The sequence below is a fragment of the Hyperolius riggenbachi genome, chromosome 7, assembly GCF_040937935.1.
Source record: "Hyperolius riggenbachi isolate aHypRig1 chromosome 7, aHypRig1.pri, whole genome shotgun sequence".
Classification (NCBI taxonomy): Eukaryota; Metazoa; Chordata; class Amphibia; order Anura; family Hyperoliidae; genus Hyperolius; species Hyperolius riggenbachi.
Genome location: NC_090652.1, coordinates 167,775,381 through 167,787,829, shown reverse-complemented (window position 1 = coordinate 167,787,829; position 12,449 = coordinate 167,775,381). Strand labels below are relative to the sequence as shown.

At 40.0% G+C, this 12,449-nt stretch overlaps 1 protein-coding gene across 4 annotated transcripts in view; it reads right to left on the bottom strand.

The window, feature by feature from the left end:
• Nucleotides 1-12,449, bottom strand: part of TMEFF2 (transmembrane protein with EGF like and two follistatin like domains 2) — a 1,019,708-nt gene that overhangs the window by 80,250 nt on the left and 927,009 nt on the right. For all 4 annotated transcript variants that reach the window (XM_068244852.1, XM_068244856.1, XM_068244854.1 and 1 more), the window contains exon 8: nt 3,904-4,024. In XM_068244852.1, coding sequence (XP_068100953.1) covers nt 3,904-4,024 — 121 coding nt within the window. The remainder of the gene's footprint in view (nt 1-3,903; nt 4,025-12,449) is intronic.

Sequence of the window (12,449 nt, the reverse complement as noted above, 5' to 3'; positions counted from 1 at the left end):
CATGCAGAGGAGCAAATACAACGTTCTGGAATGGCCATCTCAGTCCCCACACCTGAATATAATTGAAAATCTGTGATGTGAGTTAAAGAGAGCTGTCCATGCTCAGAAGCCATCAAACCTGAATGAACTAGAAATGTTTTGGAAAGAGGAGTGATCCCAAATACCTTCAACCAGAATCCATACTCTCATTGGAACCTACAGGAAGCTTTTAGAGGCTGTAATTTCTGCAAAAGGAGGATCTACTAAATATTGATTTCATTTCTTTTTTGTGGTGCCCAAATTTATGCACCTGTCTAATTTTGTTTAAACAATTATTGCACACTTTCTGTAAATCCAATAAACTTAATTTCACTTCTGTGTGTGTGTCTCCTATATAATATATTTAACTGACATTTTGTATCGTAACAAACAACAATTTATACAGGAAAATCTTGAAAATTAACAAGGTTATCCAAACCTTCACATCCCACTGTATATATATATATACTGTATATGCATATATATATATATATATATATATATATATATATATATATATATATATATATATATATATATATACGTACGTGTATATATCATATGGCATTTCTATCTGCTGCCATTGCTTAAAATATGGCTAGGTTGAATTATATTGTGCTAAAGTTTTCTTACTGGGGTTTTGAAGGCGATGCTGTGAGTTACCGTAGTGAGCAATTGGTTCAATTAATACTGGTGTAAATTTCAAGGGTGAACTGTAACATTTCTGTACCACTGTTATTTTTTTGGCAAATTTGATCTACTGCTTAATATCGCACAATTGTATTCCTCAAGATATGTCTTGCGATGTTGGATCTATTTTCTTTCCTTTTAGTAAGTGTTCAGTAAATGCAAACTTGTGAAACGTGTGTTAGTGTACAGAGCTCAAAGTTACTCAAACAAGGAGGAAGCGTATAGCTAAGAGGCGTATGTCCATGCTATATCATGGACTTTTTAATGGAATTCTGGAAATAAACACTTGTCAAAAACCTACCAATTAGAAAATATAAAGTAAATAAATGTAATATCAGTTATGTACAGTAAATATGTGTAAAATAAATATGGCACTATTTTACACACTACACTAAGATATACTGTACGTTATATACCGTAGTTGTTTGGGTTAAAAAAAAAATAAGACATATGTCCATCAAGGTCAACCAGACAATAAAGTACAACACTACCCTGCACCCTCACATATCTCTGTTGATCCAGAGGAAGGCAAAAAACCCTTACGAGCAATGGTCCAATTAGCCCCCAACACCACATAGAATTACCTAGTAAGTATAGCCATTGATCTCTTTCAATGCAAGGAAAGCATCTAAGCCCCCTTTAAACGGAGATATAGAATTTGCCATAACTACTTCCTGTGACAATACATTCCACATTTTAAAGAACCCTTTTTTTTCCCTCCATGCACAGATCATGTCCCCTAGTTGCAAAAGCATATGGAAAAAAGCTCATCTGCCAAGCTTGTATATTGTCCTCTGATGTATTTATACATGTTAATTAGATCTCCTCTAAGGCACTGTTCCCCAACCCTGTCCTCAAGGCCCACCAACAATGCATGTTTTGTAGAAATCCAGAGAGATAATTGATCAGCTCTGCTTAGACACTGATTACCCCACCTGTGCATGTTTGTGGTTTTCTGCAAAACATGTACTGTTGGTGGGCTTTGAGGACAGGGTTGGGGAACTCTGCTCTAAGGCATCTTTTCTCCGGACTAAATAGGCCCATTTTATCTAACCTTTTCTGGCAAGTGAAACCTTCCATCACTCTAATCAATTTTGTTGCTTGTCTCTGCACCTGCTCTAAAACTACAATATATTTCCTGTAATGCAGTGCCCAGAACTGAATTCCATATTCCTGATGCGGTCTTACTAGAGAGTTAAACAAGGGCAATATTATGCTAGCATCTCGAGTATTTATTTCCCTTTTAATTCATCCCATAATGTTTTTTTTTGCTTTAGCTGCAGTGGTTTGGCATTGAATACAATTATTTAACTTGTTGTCGATGAGTACTCCTAAGTCCTTCTCCAACTTTGATGTCCCCATCTGTATCCTGTTTATTTTGTATGGTGCTAGACCGTTGGTATGACCAAAATGCACAACTTTACATGCACTTTTTTTAAAACATTGAATTTCACCTGTCATTTATGTGCCCAAATAGCTTTCTCATCCAGATCCGTTTGCAATATGTCCCTATCATCCTGAGAGTTGCTGATTCTGCACAATTTTGTATCATCTGCTAGAATAGCAACATTGCTTTCTACTTCATCAACTAGGTCAGTGTTTCTCAAACCTGTCCTTGTGACTCCCCAATGGAGCATGTTTTGCAGGCAACCTCACATATGCACAGGTGGGATAATTAGTGTCTCAGCAACATGCAATCCACCTAGCTGAGACACTAATTACTGTTACCCCACCTGTGCATAGGTTAGTTTGCCTGCAAAACATGGACTGTTGGGGAGTCTTGAGGACAGGTTTGAGAAACATATTAATAAATAAATTGAAGAGTATTGGATCTAGTACTGATCCAAGTGGGATCCCATTGCTGACGGTCACCCATTTTGAATATGATCCATTGACCGCAACTCTTTATTTTCTGTTTATAAGCCAGTTCCCTATCCATGCACACAGACTCTTCCCTAGTCCTTCTGCACCAGACTGTTGTGGGGAACAGTATCTAAGGCCTTTGCAAAGTCCAAATATAAAAACTTTTCAGACACAGAGTTTTTAGAGTTAGGAGCTCTAGGCTAGGATGCTGGGATTGTTGATTCTTGAGCATGTTAAGCTTTAATAACATACACAGAACATTTGCTTTTGTTGTATTTCTAACATATAACAGAATCACAGAAACGTATAAAAGTGACCAAAATTATTCTTCAAATATTATTTCCAAATTTATCTCACCTTGAAAAAAAGTGTATCATTTAATATATGGATCTAAAAAGCAGTATCTGTCAACTAATTATTATGAACATAGGCGAGATATACTACAAAACAAGGTAGCACCTGTCAAACCATTTGCATTGCACTTGCCACTAGTAAAATCTACAAACCAATGCCTGAAAATGCTGAAAACCTTAAAGAGGAGCTGTTAGCCATACTATTTAAAAAAAAAAAAAACAAAGCAAAAAAAAACAACAACACATGTATTAGTAGATAAATACTTGCTCTACTTACATAACATTTGTATTGCACTGTCCACATTTTGATTTCAGTGAGTTTTATATAGTAAATAAAGAGAATTCTGTTTCTGTCAGTTTCCATCTTAGAATCCCTGTCTCTGAAGCCAATCCTGATGTAATTTCCTCCCTTACTCTGTTTTCTCTCCTCTGCCTGATTGTGTATCCCCCCTCTTTCAATCATTTTGTGGCTTTGCAGGCATGGTTTATCTGTATGGATTGGATTTCATCTGAGTCACTTTCTCAGCTTCTCCGCAAAAGAAATATTGACCAATCAGAGAGGAACAGAGGTGAGGTGTGGGAGGGGAAACCGGGAGTGAAAGAAACTTCAGCTAATCAGGCTGCATAGTTATGTATGAGGAGAACCGGGGAGGAAAAAAAAATAACCAGCATGCACTGCAACTTCTCGTTTGCGGCAGATGTACCAGGGGACCTGGAAATGATATTCTATTGAGACGAAAATTAAGAGATATTTTTAACTTTTGGATTGCCTGGTTAACATCCTTATTATTTGTTTACTATATAAAAATAGATAATTGATTTTTGATTTTATGCCTAATAGTTACTCTTTAAGGTTTGAAGTGTGTATGTGAAAGAAAAGGTGCCAATGGTTAAGGGAAATAAGGCCCTGTGAGCAAAATGGTTAATGTAGAGGTCACTGTGATGGTTTTGTTAGGAACTGAAAGGTACAAAAGCTTACCTGCAATAAGGTTCCGTGTTACCAGAGTGTTCGCATTTGCCATGTTTACAGTAGCCTTCATAATCATCAGAGCAGGAAGTATGTGATCCTCTTGCATTTTCTCCTACTTTGTTTACATTCTCTAAAAGAAGAAGGCAACATAATAAGATAGTTTAGTAACAATAATGCATATATACATAAATCAGAAATGTCTGCAGAAGGTAAAATATTTTACCAGAAAACATAATTAATATTTAAAATCAAATTCCAGAGCAACACTTCCACTGTGAAGTCCTAGGGCAAGAGAAAGTGAGGATGAGGATGATGACTGAATACTATAATCTTGGTCATGTTGGTCCGAGATATATGCTGATTAAATATGCAGTCCTTGTGGTGATTGATTGATAGACAGCCAGGCCTGGATTGACCTCACAGAAGCCCAAAGGCACAGATGTCCTGGCAACTTAGACTTCACCCACCGTGAACCTACAAACCCACACCAAACTGCACCGCAAGTGTGCTGGCTGTCCCAGCTGTCACTTCTCCCTTACTTCCCTTGTCATAGGTAGCTACAGGTTCCCCTTAATATTGAGGGTACTTCTGGCTACCCAATACTAAGTAGCTAGGGGTGCACCTGACTGAAGGGAGATCTCATCAGTGGAATGCCAAGAGCAGAGTGAGTAACCTCTCATTTACACTCTCAACAGGACTCTGCATATGGAAGATGGGATGGAGGCGCTCGGAAAGGGGAGTGAGCAGGCTTTCAATCATCAGACGCCTGTAGACATATGCCTACAGTGCCTCATGGTAAATCTGGCCCTGCAGACAGAAAAGTATAGGGATTATGGCAACGAAGTGATTGGAGATGTTCTATATATTTCATTTTAAGCATTTATCAGCATCCTATACAGGATAAAAGAAGTGGTATGGAATCCAATGCATTGTTGTCTGATTTCTGTAAAGCAATGCATGATGATCAGGAATGTTTGCTGACTGGTTGGAGACATTACTGTTTTTTCCTTTCATTTCTTCACAGCCTTGGTGGTACTATCGTATCCACCATTTTTAGCATTTGTCATTATCTCTGTTGTCTTTCTGGTTAAATCAGTTTTATTGCACATCATAATGTAAAACATTAAAATACAATAAAGAAGCCAAATAAAATATACAGAATATTAAAAAATATCCATCTGGAGTACATGCAGTGTTTTAAAATATCAACATATTATAAAGATTAAACTCGTTCGGCTATACAGTTAGGTAGAAAAAATAAATGTGTAACCTTGGGGTGAGGGCGTAAAAGCCTTCATTTCTTAACCCCAACATTTAGCTAAATAGCTGCAAGTAACTAGCTAAGGTTAATACATCCTGAAAGTTAATAACGTTCCATAAAAGATGACAAACCTGCAATGAAATTGTAAAGTCAAAGTGACATAAAATTAAAAACAGAAAGGAAAAGGAAAAACCCTAAAACACAGACATGAACAGTTTAAAGAGAATCTGTACTGTAAAATTCTTACAATAAAAAGCATACCATTCTATTCAGTATGTTTTCCTGGGCCCCTCTGTGCTGTTTCTGCCACTCCCTGCTGCTATCCTGGCTTGTAATTGCCATTTTTATGCAGTGTAGGCTGAGAGTAGCTCAGTGTGTGAGTCATACAGAGTGTGCAGGGGACCTGGAGAGGGTGTTTATAGCTTCTATCCAATCACAAGCAGCACAGCACATTCCAGCCTGACTGCCTGAGCCCGACAGAGGAGAGAAGATTAGATCATATAACAGAGATAACACAGCCACTGTGCAACCAGGAAAGGCTGCAGTAAGACAGAGCACATTAGAACAGCTATAGGAACTTATAGGATAGAAGAAATAAGGCTCAACATTTTGTTACAGAGTCTCTGTAACATACAAACTAATGTCTGCAAAGGCTTCTGGTCACCCGTACTGGTAAGTACTGAACATTTACCAAATATACCTTGGAAATTTCACCCAAGAAGTAGAGACTTCCAGTCACAAAGGCTCAAGTGCATTTGGCGAACCCACCAATTATCACAATCAATAACTCCCAAACCCCACCTGTACTACAGGAGCTTCAATCAAATAGCCATGTGCCAACATGGGCATTACGGTGAATTTACCAGAGTCTTAAACTCATCAGATTCTGAAATCGACCCACCCAAATCAGGTATCAACATGTGCATCCAACTTGTTATCAGAAGCCACCAGCCTGTCCATGTGCATGATATCATTCAGTGCTGTAGACCAGTGAGAGATCAAGGGAGGGATTGCTGGATTTCCACAGTCTGGCCACCACAGTCTGATAGAGACAGAGAAAGGGATGATAAAATGAGAGGAGGGCAAGGGGGAGATAAGAGGTAACAGGAAAGATGAAAACAAAGATTGCAGCTTGAAAACATCAGCTCCGTCCATTCTCAGCAGGGCAACCTACAGTATTCCTAATCTGAAAAGGGTAGCAGGACAAACAAGCATTCTAACACAGCTTCACTCCTAACTAACAAAGAACTGATCTCAGGTCACAGATTTCCTTGGGCTTCCATTTTTAGATTGTAAAGCGTGCAAACCTTTCTGCTTTCATTTCTTGGAGAAAACCGATTGCCATTTGGGTTTTGGAGATAGTAAAGGCAAGGGACTCTTAAAGGACCAATCATGCAAGTGAACTCAAAGAAGTTGCAAAGTACCCCAAAAAGTTGGCAGATCTTCCAACTGCGTAAAAACTGCAAATTTCCCATTTTAAATGCGATTAGTTAAAAAGGATTAACCCCAACGGTATTTTATTTCCTCATCTCTGAGGATCTGCATCAGAGGCTTAAGTGCACGTCGAAGCTACAAAGTTTTTCTCTACAAATCGGGAAGCAACATAATCGAGGGCTCAATGAAGTGAATGTCATCTTGTTCCCTGGCAGCTCCCATAATCTCCTCCTTCACCTTGTAGAAATGGATTCTGCAAATGATGTCCCTAGGTCTGCTGGGATCTGTGCTTTTGGGGTCTAGGGATTGATGAGCTCTGTCAATTACTATGTCTTCATCTTTTTTGAGCAATTGGCAAAATATCTTTTTCCCTGCGGCTTCTACATTAGCTGGAGCAACAGTTTCCGGAATGCCATGGATTCGGATATTATTTCTGCAATGAGGATTTTCTATGCCATCTAAATGCAAAATATGTTCAATATTCAAGGTTGCCTGTGCATGAATAAATATCCTTTATGGACTCAATCTCTCCTTCCAGGTCCTCCGCCGTGTCATATTTAACCAATTTCTGCCTGCAGTTTCTCTGTTTCATGTTTATAGGTGTTTTCCAAACCTGACACATAATTCTCCATATCCTGCAGCATTGACATGGAGCACACATATACTTTCAAGTCCCACTGCTCTCCTGAGAACAGCTTTTTATGTGATCTGTCAGAGTGGCCCTGGGAATGATTGCTTTTATTGTGGGTGTCTCGTCGCTCAGAGTCTGAACTAGATGAGGATTCCCCCTGCTCGTCTGGATCAGTGGGCCCGAAGGCCCTGGGCAGAGTCCCACTCAGTTCCCCCTCACAAGCCCCCCTAGAGTCACAGTTGGAGGTGTCTTCGTGACATGACTGCATAGGGGAAGAAGACCTATCTCATCTGCGGGCAGGGGAGCCAGAGTCGCTAACCTCACAATCACAATCTCGTCTGGCAGAGGAGGCTGCTTTAGCTGGCTTGTGAGTGCTTCTGGTGGGAGAGGGAGTCCTCCAGGAGGAGCACTGATTCCCCTTGTTGGTCTTCTTTGCTGCTGGCGGCTCCATGCTGAGACCGCGGGTGCCACTTTGGGGCCTAATAGCTGGAAAGAGACAGGGCCAGTGTGGACAAAATAGGCTTCAATTCCACCTCATTTCAGGGCAGGTGTCTCCATGGCTGGTCTCCTGCGCTTCCCCCTCATTATGCAGCGGTTCAGAGCAGAAGCAGCTCACTTGGCCATGGCTAGCCACGCCACCATCTGTTGTCTTTCTTTGCAGCTACCTGAATGTGTACACTTCTGCAGATCACCATATGATCAGGTATAATATCTGTATTATTGGTGATACTGCAGATCACCAATAATCAAATACACTCTGTGTGCTGACACCAATCGTTACATTCCCCTTATGTGAATTCCCCCCCCCCTCCTTTCTGTGCATTTATCGTGTACCTGAGACGAGTGGGAACAAAAGTTTATAAAACCTGGGGCTTCCTCTAGCTCCCTCCACGCAGATCACTCACCGCAGTCTAAAGAAGCCTCCTAGATCCTCCCGTAGCAGCCCTGTTGTCCTCGGCCAGTCGGCGCAGATGCAGTGTGGCCAAGCACTCCTCCATCTCGCTCCTGTGGTTGGGAGTGTTCTGCGCCTGCACAGTAGTACTGCACAGGTGCAGAACACTCCCGGCCATGGGAGCAGGTTGTGCGTGGCCGGGCCGCGCATGCACAGTATGCCCAACTGGCCGTGAAGAACAGGGCTGAAACCTGATGATCTATGAGGCTTTGAACAGTGACGTGGGAGCAATCTGCGTGAAGGGGGCTGTAAGAAGCCCCAGGTAGATATCACTTTTAATTCCCCCTCATCTCAGGTTCACTTTAAAGTGGACCTGAACTCAGAACTTCCCCTCTGCTCTAAAATATAAGCAGCTGCATAATAACCTTTAAGCTAGTTGCACACTTAGCAGAAACGCTATAGTTGCGGGAGACGTTGCATTTTTGCTGCTAATGGAAGTGTATGGGCCGCAGGAAAAATGCATATAGAAAACGCATACGCGTTTTCAATGCGTGCGTTTTCAAAAAACACTTTTTTTGTTGCATAACATGCAAAAACGCACATAATGAAGGTGAATGGAAACGCAATGGTATTTGTTTTTCATGCTTTTTTTATATAGTTTTGTGATGTATTTCAGCTTCCTGTTGTCTTCCTATTAATGTGCATAAAACGCAATTGTTTTAGTTTGTTTTTCATCTCGGATCCACTTTAATAATCATTTATGGGATTATTACACTATGCCAGTACACACTATTCCTTTTTATCCTAGTTTTACAAGAATGCATTTAAATGTGTAATCATATATAAACCCTTTCCTATTCTGTCTTTGTTGGTATATTTTTCATGAATGGCATTGACATGTTCATATTAAATATTCAAAATATTATGGGATATTTATTTGTAGGACACATAATACATGCTCTTCCTCTTAGCAGAGGCAATGTCATGTCTTACAAGATTTCACATCTCAGTAGAAAAATTCCCCAGTGACTTTGAGAACTACTGAATCCTTGGCAGGATAGGAATAAAGTCATGTCAATGGAAACTGCCAGGCAATAGCTGTGACTTGATAGCACTTGTAATTTGCTCCAAGGCACATGAAAATAACGCAGCAAAAAGAAGTGTCAGACATATCTTCATACTGTAACCCACTAAGAAATGTCATATATAAGATTGTGCTGTAAGAACTTTATCATTTATGTGCAGTAAAATGTAGGTCAAAACATCAGAAATAACAGTTTGTATACACAGTATAATAGAAAGCACTGCAATCTGACAGTGTTAGCTTTCGTCCTAAATTTTCAGCATCCGGCCTGGTAACTGGAGAGGAAGCTGTGGTACACAGCGTTCCTGATTGTTTGGCAGCCAGGCAGGAAGCAGTCAAATCAGTGTTCTTCAGTGTGATGAATTGTGCACATTTTGGTGCAAGGCCTTTGTGGCTGTATTTTTATTGTACAATAAATGTTGTGTATTGTAAGCACCGTTTCCCCTACCTAATAACACCTGAGCACTTTTTTGATGTAACAACTGAATTTTCACTTTCAACAGAATTATACTGGATATATGTCAGAGATGATAGTAGATAGTAAGATAAAAAGGTGGAGGGGTTTGTCTCTTTGTTAAGAATTCTTTTACAGCTGTCCTCAATGATGAGATGGAGGAAGATTGCGAAGATGTGGAGTCCGTTTGGGTAAATATTCATGGTGGAAATAAAAGTTGCCAATTGCTTATTGGGGTATGCTACAGACCACCTTATATTAATGAAGCTGCAGAACTGCAATTACTACAGCGGATTGAAAAAGCTGCAAGTAAAAATGAGGTCATAGTTATGGGCGACTTCAACTTTCCAGACATTGACTGTGGTATTGAGGCTACCCATTCTGGTAAAAGCAGCAGATTTCTGGCAGCACTACAGGACAATTACTTGACTCAAATGGTAACGAAACCAACTAGGGGGAATGCGTTGCTGGATCTGATCATTTCTAATAGACCAGATAATGTATCAAATGTGCAGGTTCAAGAACATTTGGGAAATAGTGATCACAACATAATAACGTTTGATCTGGTGACTGATAGGCCACGGGGCAGCGGGACCACTAAAACTATGAATTTTAAAAAAGCAAAGTTCAATCAAATTAGGCAGGCACTAAGTTTGGTGAACTGGGATAATGTACTACAACTGGTACTGGTACTAATGTACTACAAGGGGAGGACACTGAAGGGAAATGGCAAACATTTAAACTTATTCAATGGCAAACATTTTAACTTAATCAATATTGTAGTATGTATATCCCATATGGAAACAAAATGTCTAGGAATAAAAGGAAAAAAGGACTCTATGGATGAATAGAAAGGTTAGGGATAAAATGAAGAGGAAAAAGAATGCCTATAAGGTCCTAAAAAAGGAAGGGACCGAGGCTGCACTAAGCAATTATAAGGAGTGCAATAAAAATTGTAAAAAAGAAATTAGGCTGGCAAAGATCAAAGCTGAACATCAAATCGCTAGGGATATCAAATCTAACCCAAAAAAGTTTTACAAGTACGTCAACTCTAAAAAAAGAAAGGTTGACTGTATAGGACTCCTAAAGGATGAGGGTGGAAACTCAATGGTAGATGACCAAAGTAAGGCAGAGCTATTAAATGCTTTCTTTGCTTCTATCTTCACAAAGGAAACGGCACTGTTGCAAATTACAGAGGCAGAAGAGTCTCAATCTTCTAACTGTAATATTAAATACTTAACGCAGAAAGAAGTGAAGGCAAGACTAAATAAATTAAAAATAGACAAGGCACCTGGCCCAGATGACATGCATCCTCGGGTCCTAAGGGAATTAAGTTCAGTTATAGATAAACCCCTTTATCTTATCTTTTGTTACTCTCTTTCAACTGGCAGAGTCCCAGTGGATTGGCGTACAGGCCACGTTTTCCCATTATTTAAGAAGGGCAAAAAATCAGATCCAGGAAATTATAGACCTGTAAGCTTAACATCAGTTGTATGCAAACTATTTGAGGGGTTACTAAGAGATACTATACATGACTTCATAGTAGAAAATAATCTTATTTCTCAGCATCAACATGGGTTTACTAAAGACAGGTCCTGTTTGACTAACATGCTCAGCTTTTATGAGGTAGTGAATGCTAATATGGATATTGGGAATGCTGTAGATGTGATATACTTGGACTTTGCAAAGGCCTTCGACACTTTTCCCCACAAAAGACTGGTGCAAAAGTGAGGATGCAAGGACTGGGGAAGAGTCTGTGTGCATGGATAGGGAACTGGCTAATGGACAGAAAACAAAGAGTTGTGGTCAATGGATCGTACTCAAAATGGGAGACTGTTAGCAGTGGGGTCCCACAGGGGTCTGTACTGGGTCCAGTGCTCTTCAATTTATTTATTAATGACCTAGTAGATGCAGTAGTGAGCTATGTTGCTATTTTAGCAGATGATACAAAATTGTGCAGAATCATCAACTCTCAGGAAGATAGTGTCATATTGCAACAGGATCTGGATAGGATGGCTATATGGGCACATAAATGGCAGATGAAATTCAATGTTGAAAAATGTAAAGTCATGCATTTTGGTCGTACCAATGGTCTAGCACCATACAAAATAAATGGGATACAGTTGGGGACATCAAGCTTGGAGAAGGACTTAGGAGTACTCATTGACAACAAGTTAAATAATCGTACTCAATGCCAAGCCGCTGCAGCTAAAGCTAACAAAATTTTGGGATGCATTAAAAGGGAAATAAAAACTCGAGATGCTAGCATAATATTGCCCCTTTTTAACTCTCTAGTAAGGCCACATCTGGAATATGGAATTCAGTTCTGGGCACCACATTACAAAAAAGATATTGCAGTTTTAGAGCAGGTGCAGAGACGAGCAACAAAATTGATACGTTAGATGGAAGGTCTCGCTTAGACGACTATGATTAAGGACTTGGAGTCCGAAACATGTCAGTCTAAGTGTTTTACCTGTTATTGGATATGTCCTGAATAAAGTACATTGAATGTGGAGGCATCAGTGCGGACCTTCCTTTCCTATTGCTGCTCATTGGGCTTGGCCGCTCATGTTCCTGCACTGTCCCACCCAGTACGGTGTAGCGGTACTCCTGTCTATACACTCCCTGATTGATGTATACACATGCAAGATGTTTTAAAGCACTTTAGGCCTCCAATTTAGCATGCAATGTGATGTCTTGCCCTTAAAACGCTGCTTTGCGTCAAATCCAGATTTTCCCCCGGGACTTTTGGCATCTATCCCACTCATCCATGCAAAAACTCAGATGTTAGACCCCTTG